This window comes from Hyperoodon ampullatus (assembly GCF_949752795.1).
Source record: "Hyperoodon ampullatus genome assembly, chromosome: 7".
In the NCBI taxonomy this organism is placed as follows: domain Eukaryota; kingdom Metazoa; phylum Chordata; class Mammalia; order Artiodactyla; family Ziphiidae; genus Hyperoodon; species Hyperoodon ampullatus.
The window spans coordinates 47,185,908-47,201,585 of NC_136920.1; the positions used below are offsets into that span (position 1 = coordinate 47,185,908).

The 15,678-nt window shown below is 35.2% G+C and overlaps 1 protein-coding gene across 3 annotated transcripts in view; it reads right to left on the minus strand.

Moving 5' to 3' along the window:
• Positions 1-5,497: 5,497 nt before the first annotated feature.
• The window catches only part of HIKESHI (heat shock protein nuclear import factor hikeshi), a 37,261-nt gene continuing 27,080 nt past the window's right edge, over positions 5,498-15,678 (minus strand). For 2 of the 3 annotated variants that reach the window (XM_079709531.1, XM_079709533.1), the window contains 3 exons: positions 13,612-13,763; positions 6,573-6,691; positions 5,498-5,641 (listed from right to left, as the gene is read on the minus strand). In XM_079709531.1, coding sequence (XP_079565657.1) covers positions 5,587-5,641; positions 6,573-6,691; positions 13,612-13,763 — 326 coding nt within the window. In that variant the 3' untranslated portion in view covers positions 5,498-5,586. The remainder of the gene's footprint in view (positions 5,642-6,572; positions 6,692-13,611; positions 13,764-15,678) is intronic. The other variant, XM_079709532.1, reaches the window with a different exon arrangement.

The following is a 15,678-nucleotide window of genomic DNA, read 5'->3' on the forward strand; positions in this document are numbered from 1 at the left end:
TCCGGAGACTGTGCTCCGCAACGGGAGAGGCCACAACAGTGAGAGGCCCGCGTACAGCAAAAAACAAAACAAAACAAAAAAGTTGATTTATGTACACAGGTTAATAAATTGTATTCAAGAAAAAGTTCATTAAATACTCTTGAAATACAGATGATTCTACACAAATTAGAGTTAATAATATCACTTTACTCCCTTATCACAATGTAAAAATATTCTAGTTTGTACAAGACGAGGTTTGTGGTTTTTTTCCCACGATTTAAAGTCTCTAAATTTCTTGTATACGTTTTACGGGTTAACACTGTTTCCACAAATCATTTATTACTACAAAAAAACTAAAATTGTGCTTAACAAAATGGAATAGTTGTGTCTTTTGAGAGGTTTTAAATTTGTGGAATTCTTCTGCTTCCATAAGACTGACATAAGGACTTCCCGTGTCAGCCTAATTTGTAATTTCCAGAGCCTTAGTTATCTTTAAGAATATTAATGAACATCAATTTAATTGAAACATAATCTTGGATAAATAGACAATACAATTTTACTATACATGTGCTCTTATTTAATAACTGGAGTAGCTCTTAGCTACCAGGTTCAAAAGGATATTCAGATGCCCTTATATTATGTTGGTATGCATTTACATTTTGAAAGAATATAAAAGAAGTTGTGTAGGTAAGGGGATGTCCATGCAGAGTAATAAACACTTTTTCTACCTAGATTAAAAAAACATTTTTTTGGTCTTAAAACAAAGTGTCTGGTTGTGCTAGAAGAGTACTTTTTATAAAGACAAATTTAAGAGTATACAGAAAATGTAGAAGGCTTGAGGGGTGAACTTTGTCTGGGTTCATAATGAGCTACAAATAATAGGTTGGAAATGATTAATAAATGTTAAAACTGTTGACAAAGTTGGTTAAGTATGATGAATGTATTCACAAAGATAGGCTCATGAAACCATTACTAGATGTTGTTACATAGAAGATAAACAGAAAGAGTAAAACTATAATTTAGATTTTTTTTTTTCTGGTAAAACAGCAAAGCTATCTCTGTGCTCAGATGAGAGTTGTCTTCTCTCATTATTAAAGAATTATTAGAGTATTTTGATATACTCAAATCATTTTTGAAAAAAGTTCCCCACTTTTGAATATATTAAAGTTCCTAATAATCTCAGTCACATACTCTTCCATCTTTTATGCTTATGCATCAGAATTAACAAAAGTAGACTATGTTTCAACAAATGGTATTGGGACAGCTGGATATCCACATGCAAAAGAATGAAGTGGAGCCCTACCTCACAGCATTCACAAAAATTAACTCAAAATAAATCAAAGACCTAAATGTAAGAGCTAAAACTATACAACTCTTAAAAGAAAACATAGGAATAAACCTTTACAGATTGATAGAAAAAATCTTTTCTTAGATATGACACCAAAAGCATCAGTGACAAAAGAAAAAAGATAAATTAGACTACACCAAAATTAAAAACTTTTATGTAACTATTACTTTCATCAAGAAAATGAAGACAATTCACAGAATGGGAAAAATATTTGCGAAATCATATATCTGATAAGGGACTTGTATCCAGAATATATAATGAACTGTTAGAACTCAACAATAAAAAGACAAATAACCAAACAATGGGCAAAGGATTTGAATAGACATTTTTCCAAAGAACATAAACAGATGGCCAATAAGCACACAAAAAGATACTCAATATCATTAGTTATTAGACAACTGCAAATCAAAACCAGGAGATTACCACTTCACACCCACTGGAATGGCTACAATCAAAAGAAAAAAACTAGTGTTGACAAGGACGTGGAGCTACTGAAACTCTCATACACCACTCATGGGAAAGTAAAAGCTTTGAAAAATAGTTTAGCAATTCTTCAAAAAGTTAAACATAGTTACCATGTAACCCAGTAATTCCACTTTTAGGTATATACCCAAGAGAGATGAAAGCATATACCCACATAAGAACTGATCCATGAATATTCATATGGGCATGACTCATAATAGCCAAAAACTAGAAATAACCCAAATGCCCACCAATTGATATATGGATAAAATGTGGTATAATCATACAATGTAATATTATCAGCAATAAGAAGGAATGAAGCTCTGACACATGCTATAACATGGATGAATCCTGAAAAATGCTAAGTAAAGGAAGTGAGCCACTAAAGACCACTATACCACTATACTATATGATTCCATTTATACAAAATACTCAGAAAAGACAAATCCATGGAGACAAAGTAGATTCATAGTTGCTTAGAGCAGATGGGGGTTCTGGAGGCTGGGGATTAAATACTAATGGGTATGGAGTTTCTTTTGAGGGGATAAAAATGTTCTAAAATTAGATCATGATGGTTGCACCATCCTGTGACTATACTAAAAAATACTGAATTGTACACTTTGAGTGAATTTGATGTTATGTGAATTATATCTTAATAAGATTTTTAAGCAGGCAAATGCTGAAAGCAGGTATATATAGAAAAGTTATGGAAATAGAAGATGTGGAAATAAAAAATTATTTGATCATTCTAATAAATCCATAAATCTAAAAATGAAAATGGCTTACAACTATTGACCTAAGAAGACAGCTATCCTCTCTTCAACAAAATTATTGGCTGTCAGTTTTCAATCAATTCTTCATGTATTGCATTTTGACAATACAAGAACCAAAACGTAACCATAAGGTAGAACCTATTAGACATGTATTTGAAATCTAGAATCAGCATTTACAAGAGGGATATGTCCCCGGTTCATACATGACAACTCAAGTGTAGTTAGTTAAATTCAGAAGACAATGCCCTTATCAGGTACAAATATCATGAAACTATGAAAATATGAAACACATGTTGCTATTTTCTCATTATTTAAAATTCTAATAAAGTCCCTTACAATCCTTTTATTTTGTTCAGTAAATTATTCAAAAAGTGACTTAGAAGCATTTTTAAAAGTGGATCCATTGGGCACAGATGGTAAATGGTGTTACAATTTTTCCCAGTATACTATAGATATCGGCTGAGACTATTTCTTGCCTTTGGATATTTTTGACTCATGTTCAAATCTTGTCTCCTCTGACCACTCTCTATGATTTTGCCTTTCCCATATTGAGGCATAATAAAACTGTTAAGATGTCTTTTTCGACTAAACTCTCTTGAGTTTCCTTCACTTTATGGAAAAAATGATAATAGGAAAAATTAAGTTCGTTTGGCATTCTCCAAATTTTAATAAATTCAAAACTATTCTAAAAGCCCTTTTAAAAAATCAAACTTAAAAGAAAAAGAAATTGACAAATCCAGAGTTCAGCCTTCCTAGGTTAAACTATGTGCAAGTAAAATTTGTTAATAAAATGCTTCAATGTGTCTTTGTCCCTTCAAGCTGCTATAACGAAATACCACAGACTCACATAATCAACCGAAAGTTGTTTCTTACGGTTCTGGAGGCTGGAAGTCCAAGATCAAGGTGTCAGCATGGTCAGCTGAGGGCCCTCTTCCAGGTCACAGAGGTCTCCATATATCCTCACATGGCAGAAGGGACAGACCTTTAGGAGGAAATTGGTCTCCTCAGGAGTTTAAAAGAATAGCTATTAAATCTTTTATGGTGAAATTTGACTCTGAACCTGCTAAATTCCACTGCCGAAGATTTAATAGTTGTTCCTTTAAACTCCTGAGACCAATTTCCTCCCAAAGGCTCCTTCTGATATTTGAGCTTTCCTCATACCATTAGCCCCAGTCTTCATTATTGTAAAAACTGGAACTTTACTCCAGGTAACAAAATACTTCGGCTATAATCATTATAGCACTGTCAGCAGAACCAACATCACCAAGGGAGGAACAAATGCTGGAGTTATTCTCACTGCACTGGTCATTTTCTCCAAGATTTTCCAGACGTCTATGAAGGAACTAAGCTCCAGTGGGAATGTGCCCACCACAAGGAAACAATTATTGGCTTACTCCTGTTGTGATAAAATATAGATAAAAATCTATATTTCTGATATTATCTGTAACTCACCAGGAATTACAACATCAATAACAGGCTTTTGCCCACCTCCTACACCCAAACCTATCTTGGGTGTATGGAATAATTAAGAGGCTTTCTGATATTTAAAGCCCTTTTCTCTCCAGTGTAGCATATATCTTTTAGAAGGGTCACAAGAAACTTCCAAAATGAAGCAGGCATTGGCTGCTCGGGAGAGCTCTCAGAAGTGATAACTGAACCTCTTTATGCATACTGTGCAAGACTACTACTCCAGCAGCAAAAATAATACAATTAGAAAAGTGGTCCAAATTTTGCCTCATCCTCTGCTGTGAAAGCCCAACAAACCAGTTTAAATACACTACCCAGGGGACTTCCCTGGTGGCACAGTGGTTAAAAATCCGCCTGCTAATGCAGGGGACATGGGTTCAAGCCCTGGTCTGGGAAGATCTCACATGCCGCAGAACAACTAAGCCTGTGCGCCACGACTACTGAGCCTGTGCTCTAGAGCCCATGAGCCACAACTACTGAAGCCTGCATGCCTAGAGCCCGTGCTCTGCAACGAGAAGCCACTACAATGAGAAGCCCGTGCACTGCAACTAGAGAAAGTCCGTGTGCGGCAACAAAGACCTAATGCAGCCATAATTAATTAATTAATAATTAAAAAAACACTACCCAGGACTGTCACGGACAATCACACTCTCTTTATAGACTCTTGGCAAGCCAAGGGACACTTTGTTTTTAGTTAATACTTCCTGTTGTATCTCTATAAAGATCATTGGACAGGTGAGATCCTGGTGGTTTCTGGTCAATGGGCATCACCAATAAAAGTCAAAGGGTTCCCTTTGAATGAGACACAAAGGCTTTACCTTCATACAAAGAAGTAATGAATCCTATAGTCTATACACAAATGTGTAACATTACCTATATTAAACAAAACCTGATCAGTATTATGGCAATTTTGTTAATCAAAAACGTATGAATTTGCAGATATAAAAAGTGACAACCAATCTGTTAATTGAAAAAACTTTTTTTTTTGACTGCACCATGCAGCCTGTGGGATCTTAGTTCCCCAACCAGGGATAGAGCCCAGGCTACGGCAGTGAAAGCGCCTAGTCCTACCACTGGCCTGCCAGGGAATTCCTCTGAAAAATCTTTTATTCTAAAGAAATACTAACTGAAAATAATTTCTCCATATGTAAAAATGTATATTTGATAAGTTTTTCCAAAAGTCCCCAAATTTTGATATAGTTGATTTTAAGTTAACTATTCTAGCAAACCACTGTGAATATAAATGAAAGATTATAAATGCAATGCATTTGGCACAATATTGTGACTATGCTTTATTTTTAAGTAAAAAATGAATCATAGCCAAAACGTTTTGCCTCTGAATATTTTCAGCTTAAGGGAAAAAAGTCATTAATGATGAACATATTTTCATTTTTCAATGTTTTTAATTTTTTATAAAGATTTTAATTAAGCTTCATAGTCACTAAGCAGTTTTTAAACTTGGGCTTCATGATCCTTTTGACTTCATGCTTTCAAATAGAATGATTATCTTCAAAACATGACAAATTTCAGAATCCATTAAAAATTATTTTATTCAAATTATGTTTTCCAAAAGAGAGGGTTCTGTGCTAGTCGTCTTTGAAAGTTTTCATACCTACAAAAGAAAAACATATTTATAAGAAATTTAATTAGAATCTTTCATAATCTGACAAATGACTCATCAAAAAGCAAATAACTTTACATGTTATTTCTAAAATGCTAAGATTAAAAACTTAGAAAGTTAAAAGTTAATCTGGGAGTTTAATTATTAATTTATAAAAGACAGCAAGCATAGTGATTTAACTGGCTGTATCAGAAAGCACAAATCATAATAAATTTTATTAATTTTTTTATCTTTTGCAAATCTGAGAGCTAGAAGGGACCTAAGAAAAAATGAAATCTAACTCCTTCTCCCTCATTTCATAGATGAGAATAATTTGCTCAAGGTCACACAGCTACATTATTACAAAGCTCAAACCTAATACATTCTAGTACAGTCCATGCTATATACCATGCTACCACTTCTCAACAAACTCTCCTTATGTATCTCCCCAACACTGGGATATTCAAAGTGAAAAGAAATATCTACAAAACAGAAACACAGAAAAGCTGAAGAAATAGATTCATGTACAGGGTGCAGTATAAACCACTCTGATGTTTTATACATGTTTATTCAAGACTTTCTACTTATGAAAAAAAAAGTTCATTAATATTTCAAGCCTCATATACAGTACTTACAGTTCAAAATATAAAAAAATGTACAGCCCTTAATTGTGGTCCCTAAAACATAAGCAATTTTATTTTCCTGTCTTTATAAAGCCAAAATGGCTACTATATAACAAAATATTATTTGGGGTAAAAATTATTCCTAATGTGAACTCTAAAGTACATACTTTTTAATTGCATGCAAATGTTAACGTATTCTGATGTCCACAATAAAAGACTATGTTTAAATGTCAAAGAAGAAATACATTCACAAGCAAAAAATACCCATTTTTTGTAGGTTACTAGAAGCCTTAATATGAGAGCTACAAAATGCCCCATACCATTTCAGAACCACATTTGCCGGAATGAACATTTCAGATGGACTTGGCGTCATCTGGGCCTGAGAGACAGCAAACGATGAAGCAAAATTGTAGAAGTTGTCTAACATCTTTTGTGTGAACTAAAAGTTAATAATAAATAGATTAATGGATTATACTAAATACTCCATTTAGACCTTAATATTTTTAATTAAAAATGTTGTCATATTAACTTGGTTTAAGGACTGTGAGTTCTGAGACAGTCTAATGCTGAACATTAAGGCAAGTCATAAAATGACACTATGCCACAAAATCATAACAATTTGCCTTTAGTACTTTCTTTATATCTCAAAGAATTTCTATGATTATCAAATATTTTTAAGTTTATAACATATTCATTTTGGGAAAAAAAAGAAAAAATGTTTTTTCATTCAAAATATCTTCTTTTATCTCCACCTTTGGAGACGACCCTCTCCTCAAATACGACCCTCATCAAATCAACCTATTTTCTCATATAAAATAGTAACCATATCCAAGAAGTCTTTTTCTTACCAGAAAGATAAAAACTTAAGTATAAAAAAGGAACAACTGGTTACTTGCCATCAATTACAAAGAAGAGAAAGGTAACACTATTCCATTTCTATTTCCTGGTCTGTTTGTTCTCACTGACCCTCAAATGGGCAAATCCACTAACATCCTCCAAGACTCCTTCATAGAAGCAAGAAGTAAACTGATTGGGCTTCCCTGGTGGCGCAGTGGTTGAGAGTCTGCCTGCCGATGCAGGGGACACGGGTTCGTGCCCCGGTCCGGGAAGATCCCACATGCCGCGGAGCGGCTGGGCCTGTGAGCCATGGCCACTGAGCCTGCATGTCCAGAGCCTGTGCTCCACAACGGGAGAGGCCACAACAGTGAGAGGCCCGTGTACCGCAAAAAAAAAAAAAAAAAAAGAAGTAAACTGATTGACATTTCTTGAGAATCAAATGGGTTTATGCACTAAACCCCAAAATTAATGAACTACTAACGATAATACTACCTTTTATTCACTCAAAAATAATCTTCCCAACATCACTTTCTCCGAAACACAAAACTAGCCATGAAGGTTCTTGCTGTCTCTTTTCTACATGGAAGAAACATCTTATTAGGGTTTTTGTTTGTTTAATAATATCGAGGTAGTTTAGTCCAAGAGACTCTACTGTTAAGGTACTTGAACCAATATCAGAGTTGAACCAATAAGATCACTAACTAAAAGATCAGTATCAGGAGAAAAAAAATCAACAGCAACCCTCCATACAAGCAAGAAAAAATTTTAAATGTAACTTTAAGAAGACCCAATTCGGGCTTCCCTGGTGGCGCAGTGGTTGAGAGTCCGCCTGCCGATGCAGAGGACACGGGTTCGTGCCCCGGTCTGGGAAGATCCCACATGCCGCAGAGAGGCTGGGCCCGTGAGCCATGGCCGCTGAGACTGCGCATCCGGAGCCTGTGCTCCGCAACGGGAGAAGCCACAGCAGTGAGAGGCCCGCATACAGCAAAAAAAAAAAAAAAAAAAAAAGAAGACCCAATTCATGACAGAAACAAAGTCTGTAAGATACCTAGGGGAAATGCTAAGACAAGCTAATAGTAAGACTTTTGTGGAAAATATTTTAAGACTGTCTTGAGAGATAAGAAAGATAACAAGTGAAAGGACTTATATACCATGTCTAGAGGAAAGATACAATATATTCGTGGATGGGAATACTTAATGTGATAAAGGCATATTAAACCTATAAATCCAATGTTATTTTCAACTAAATTCCAACAAGATTTTTCATGGCACTTGACAAGCTGATACTAAAATTATTATGAAAAATACCTAAGCCTATTTTGATGACTAGGAGGAGGGACTTGGCCTTCCAGATATTAAGATTTTTCCTGGCAAAGGGACGGGCAAATAAACTAACTGGAATAAAAGAGAGAGCCCAGAAACAAACCTAAGCATATGTGACACATGATACATAACAAAGATGCTATTATTCAGAATTTTAAAAAATGTGGACTAACTATTCATTTAATGGGACTAGAACAACTAGCTTTCCGTAGGGGGGGGAAATGAGTTTAGATCCCTTCCCATACCACACACAAACACAATTCAAAAAGTAAAACGTTAAAAGCCTTAAGAACTATAAGAGAACATAACATCTTTACATATCAGCATAGGGAAGAATTTCTCAAATACAAAAAGCCCACAAATCATAAAGGAAACAACTGATAAAACTTGTCTACAGAAAAATATATTATGTCTGTATGCAAAAGACACCATAAACAATACTAAAAGACAAGGTAGGAGAAAAACTTTACAACACACACAACAAAGGATTATTATCCAGAACACATAAAGGCCTTTTCCCAAAAAGCTAAAATTAAAAAGTGCCAAAAATAACACAATAGAAAATTGGGTAAAATTATATAAACCGTCAATTTCTACAAAAGAAAATACAAATGCAGGCCAAAAATCTGAAAAGATGCTCAACTTCACCAACAGTCCAAAAAACAAAACAATAGTAATATTCTAATTTCACCTATCAAGTTTGGCAAAAATTTAAGGTCTGATAAATAATACTAAGAATGTATGAAAACATCTACCAATATGGAAATGGAAAAACAAACTGCGGCTCATTCGTACATATGACATATGACAAACTAAATCAATTCCATGTAGCAACACAGATAAATCTTTAAAAATAATGCTGAGTGGGGCTTCCCTGGTGGTGCAGTGGTTGAGAATCTGCCTGCCAGTGCAGGGGACACGGGTTTGAGCCTTGGTCTGGGAAGATCCCACATGCTGCGGAGCAACTAGGCCCGTGAGCCACAACTACTGAGCCTGCACGTCTGGAGCCTGTGCTCCATAACAAGAGAGGCCGCGACAGTGAGAGGCCCGCGCACCACGATGAAGAGTGGCCCCCGCTTGCTGAAACTAGAGAAAGCCCATGCAGAGAAATGAAGACCCAACACAGCCAAAAATAAATAAATAAATTTAAAAATAATGCTGAGTGAACAACAGTAAGTTGTAGAAGTTTGTGCAGTATGATACAAACATTTATATCCATTTTAAAAACATACAAAAGGGTAAATAACAAGAAGGAAAAACAGAAGAACCAGAAAAAAAGGGATTCAACACAGAAGAGAAACAAAAGGAATTTCTGGAGTAATGGTGAAAGAAAACAATACCTTAACCACAGCTATGCAACAGACCCAGAGAATAATCAGTCCACAGTGGAACAAAAAAGAGAAAGTTCCAAGAGGAATGTTTCCAAGACAAATTTTATTTTTTATTATTTTTACTTTTTTTGTGGTATGCGGGCCTCTCACTGTTGTGGCCTCTCCCGTTGCGGAGCACAGACTCCACACACGCAGGCTCAGCAGCCATGGCTCACGGGCCCAGCTGCTCCGCGGCATGTGGGATCTTCCCGGACCGGGGCACGAACCCATGTCCCCTGCATTGGCAGGCGGGCTCTCAACCACTGCGCCACCAGGGAAGCCCAAGACAAATTTTAAATTGCTATATTTAAATATATTGAATGGGAATTTACAATTGGCAGAGTTTGGGCATAAATTATTAGAAATGGAAATACAGAAATCCATGCAAAGGAAAAAAATGAGAAATTTATTAACCAGGATAAATGAAAAATTATACAGAACAAGAAATATAATCATAGCACTACACATGGCTCAGTTTTGAAAAACATTTACCAGGTCATAATACTGAAAACTTTGAATACTAACTTAATGAAAATCTATATTGGAAAGGTGGGGAGAAAAGATATCTGTGTATTTTGGAGAACAGAGGATTAAGAGAGCTAAATCATGTTATGTATCGGTAAGTCAATGGAAAATAGCTATAACAAATAAATTAATAAAGAAAGATTAATCAAGTTTCTTGAACAAGAAACAAGAAGAAAGAGGGAAAAATATGAGGGGGAGGTTGAAAGTGACTGCTGCTGAGAGGCAGAATAAAGCAGAATATAAAAGGTATAATAGAGGACAGCTGTTTTACATGTAAAACTACTTGACTTTCTAAACCATGTGCTACTGATAAAAACTAAAGTGAAGTAAGAATAACTAAGAGCATAAATTAGAAACATGTTTAAACACACATACAAATAGTACTATACATGTTTTGTGAACAAATATAAAAATTGTTTTTTAAGTACTGAAATACAGATAGGAAAGATATATAAAGTTAGAAGAGTAGCTACCTGGAGAGGATAAGGGAAGAAGAGAAGCAGAGAGCAGTGGGCTGTATCTGTAACACTTTATATAATTTTTTAATTAGTAGCAAATATAGCAAAATGTAACAGTTAAATCTAGGCGGAAGACACGTGGAAGTTTTCAAATATACCCCACTATAAAGAGAGCTCTGTAAGGACGGGTATTATTTTATTTTGTCTACCTATTTTTATCTGTTTGTTCTTAAAAAATGCCTCGCACACAATAGGTACACAAAAAATATTTGTGGAATGCACTTTTCTACATATTAAAATATTTCATAATAAAACGTTTAATAAAAAATACATATGCTTCATTAAAAAGCTCAAATAACTTATAATTATAGAATAAAAAGTCTTCTTGCCCCTCCCCAGGGATAACATCACTTTGTCATGTATTTTCCAGACATTTTTCAAATACAATCTATATGGGACACTATAGGTATTGTTTTACAACTTGTTTTTTTCAGCATAGTTTATTTTTTAAATTACTGACAAAATTTTTAAGACTCAGACTCTGCCATTCTTTAATTTGGCCCATTCTCAAGAGATCATATGACAAGTTGGCGCTTAAATTCATGGCCACAATCCTCAAAAATGTGCTGCCCAGCAAGCCCAGAAGGTCTCCCTAGTCCATTCACCCTCCTCCTCTCCTAGAGGACTTGTTTAATAATCCTTTTGGTTTAGATTTCCAATACTTCTTTTCTCCTCAATCTTAGCTGATGACCTTGCTTCCTATTTCACTGAGCAAAGAGAAGGAATTGAGAGAGAACCTGCACAACTTCTCATCAGCACATTTACCAACCTCCTGTGTCTGTCTGTGTCCATATATCCATTACTATAAACACTGTCTATTATCCTATCGAAAACCTCCCAATACGGTCTTATTTCCTACTCAAGGACACCACTTTCACAAGCCTCCCCACTCTCCGGCATCATCAATTTTTCTCTCACTAATGCTTCATTCCTGTCAAACATGATATAATATCTCCGATTAAAAACAGAAAGAAGGGGCTTCCCTGGTGGCGCAGTGGTTGAGAGTCCGCCTGCCGATGCAGGGGACACGGGTTCGTGCCCCGGTCTGGGAGGATCCCACGTGCCGCAGAGCGGCTGGGTCCGTGCGCCATGGTCGCTGAGCCTGCGTGTCCGGAGCCTGCGCGTCCGGAGCCTGTGCTCCGCAATGGGAGAGGCCACAGCAGTGAGAAGCCCGCGTACCGCAAAAAAAAAAAAAAAAAAAAAAACAGAAAGAAGAAGAAAATTCCTTGTCTCCATAGCCCCCTCAAGCAACCAGACAATTCATCTGCTGTCCTTTATGACAACACTCGTCAAGAGTCATCTATATTCACTGTTTCCACTTCCTCCTCTCCAATTCACTCAACCTTGCTGCAAACTCCCTTTCCACCTCTATGAACTCTTGTCAAAATCTTTAATGACTTCAACCTTGCTGAATCCAATGGTTAATTCTTAGCCTTCATCTTACTTGACCCATGAGCAGTGAATACTATTGATCACTTCTTCCTTCTTAAAATCCAGTCTTGGCTTGGCTTCCAAAACAGCACTTTTGGGGTCTCCTCCTACTTCAGGCTGCTCCTTTCCTTTTATTTCTCCTTATCTCTTAAGCGTCTCAACTTTGAAATGGCCCCAAGCTCTGTCACTGGCCAATTTTTCTATTTACAGTTGCTTCTCAGTGATCACATCCCCTTCCCAACTTTAAATACCACCTCTACACTGATGACTCCCAAATTTTTACTTCTCTTGAACTCTAAACTTGTCTTCTCCAGCTGGGTATCTAACAGGCATCCCAAACATAGTACAATCAAAATTCAACTCCTGATTCCACTCTCAGCCCATACTTGTTCTTTTTACGATATTCCTGTGTTCTTGTTCCTGGATCCAACACCCTTGGAGTCACAGTTGATGCCTCTATCTCAGACCTCACATGTGGTCCACACCATGAAACACTATTGGCCCCATCTTCAAATTATCTCCAGAAATCAACTACTTTTCATCACTTCCATTTCTACTTCCCCATACTTCCTGGTTAAAGTCATTAAAAATCTCTCCCCTAGATTTTCACAAGAGCCTCCTAACTGATCTTCCTCCTTCCCTCTTTGTCTCACTACAGTTTCTCTCCAAAGATGCAAAAGTGATCCTTTAAAAATGTAAGTTAGATCATCTTACTCTCCTGCTCAAAACTCTCTTATGTTTTCTCTTCCAAACAGAATATAAGCCAAAGTCTTTACAAAAGCCAATGAGGTCGCATATGATTTATCCTGCAGCCACCTCCCCCATAATCTCCAACCTCATCTCCCATCTCTCACCCTTGTTCACTCTACTCCAGACACAAAGTTTCACTTTATTCTTCAAACGTAACAGGGCCTTTGTAATAGCTATAACTCTGCCTAGATCATTCTCCCCTTCAGGCCTCTGCCAGACAGGTTAAAAGTCAACCCTTATGGAATTGTGTCACTTTAAGCTCCACGAGGACAAGGGTCTTGCTTATCAGGTTTACAACTGTATACTCACAGCCTAGCATACTAATTGTGGGAGGAAAAGAGGAAAAGTTAATATTTAAACCCATTTTAAAAAATCACTTTGAGCTATTTTATCACTATAAAAACTTAAGTCTCATCAAAGCATTTATAAACTTTAAAATAACTACAGAGAGGGAGACAAACTGAAAATATTCATGGAAGCCAATAACTTACGTCATATGTGTTTACCTTCATTTTTACATGAATTCTACCACCAGGCTAATTTCTAGAGTACAGAATGTGATTTTTAAATTATTTTAGAAAATAATGAAATGTACATTCCATTACCTGAGTAAATGAGTCAACTGAAGACACAGCAGCATTACCTACAGGAGTCTGCTGAGCCAGACTGTCCAATAATTCCACTGAAATTCCAATCTGAGCAACAGATGGAGTTCGGACAATATTCATGGCTCCAAAAGGGTGCTGGCTTCCTTCTCCTGAAAAAAATTAACATGTGCCACATATTTTAAATTTAACTTGTATACACACAAATTCCTTTATAAACATGTGAAGAACCTCTGATCTACATGCACTAAAAAGTTCTGTTACATGCAAGTTTGTCTCTTCTCAGATAAATGTAAAAGGATGCCTAGCTTTTACCGTATTAACAAATAATTAAGAAAACTGAAATCTTCCTCACCAGAAAAATAGCTGTTACTTTTCTAAAACTTACAAAATTATTGCAGCTAGAAACGGAAATTAAGAGAATAAGAGAAAAATAAATAAATGAGCATTAATTAGATAAAAGATTCTCAATGCTAACTCTGAGGGAAGGATATTTTTAAAGATTTTTAGAACTAGTTTTAATATTTTCTGATTATTCCACTAAAGAAAGAGATTTCATTGCCATTAATACTGATAACGACATGGCATATTTCACTAAATGTCATAAATCACCCCACTCAACACCTGATGATCTGTTATCAAATAGGCAATAAAGAAATTTGCAGCTTATTCAGGAAATAGTAATTTTAGCCTTTACAGTATATTTATTTACAAGTAATATATAATACATCATAAATATATAAAATATATCAAATGTATATCTGATATATCTGAGCCTCTGTCAGCTAACTTATACATGAAAAAATAGACCAGTTTTATTAATCCACATAAGACATAATCAGAAAAGTTAGTCTAAGAAAAAAAAATCATACAATGAATAGATTTTTGGTTTATCTGCTCTTTTTATATGACTATGTCTAAACAAATACTACAGAACAAAACTCTAGGACAACACACATTCCTAATAACTAGAACACTTACTGCAAGTATCAAAACTCATTAAATTTTCAAGCATATGAATACAAACATAACTCTATTTTTCTGTGCTTTAAAAATACACACACTTCACTAAACATGACTGGTTTAAGATATTTTTGGTATTTTGAAATTATTTGTTTTACTTAATTTCCACATATTTGTGAATTTTCCAGGTTTACTTCTGTTACTTCTAATTTCTATCAATGTGGTCAGAGAACATACTTTGCATTATTTCAATCTTTTAATATATACTAAGACTTGTTTTGTGGCCTAACATACATATTCAAGGAAATGTTCCATAGGCACTTGAGAAGAATGTATATTCTGCTTTGTTGCATAGAATGTTCTATATAAGTCTATTAGGTCTAGTTGGTTTATAGTGTTTTTCAAGTCTTCTGTTTCCTTGATGATCCTCTGTCTATTTGTTCTAACCATATTGAAAGTAAGGTATTGATGTTTCCAACTATTATTGTTGAACTGATTATTTCTCCTTTCAACTCTATTTCTGCTTCATGAGGCTCTATTAGGTACACAAAAGTTTGTAATTGCATCTTTTTGATAGAGTGACCCTTTGGTTTCGGTTTGCATAATTTTTTTCATCCTTTACTTTCAACCAATTTATATCTTTGAATCAACAGCTGTATCATGTTTTTAAATCCATTCTGAAAATCTCTACCTTTTAACTGAAGGGCTGAATTTCATGTTAAATAGATACTTGCCAGTGTACCATTTTAATTCCCTTATCATTTCCTTTACTATATATATTTTTTTTATTATAGTCTTTAAATGGTTGCACTGGGGATTACAACTAATATCTTAACAACTCTAGAACAACTCTAGTTTGGATTAATACTAATTTAATTTCAATAGTATACAAAAACTTTGCTCCTATGTAACTGCTTCTCTCCCTTATATTGTTATTGTCACATCTTTATACCTAGTATGCCCATAAGCAGACTTTAAAAAGTTTTTGTTTTATGCCATTGTCTTTTATATCAGATAGGAAAAAAAGCAAAGTTACAAAGTATGTATTAAGGCTTTTATAATTACCTGTATAGTTACCTTTAGCTGTGTTTTTTACTTAACATG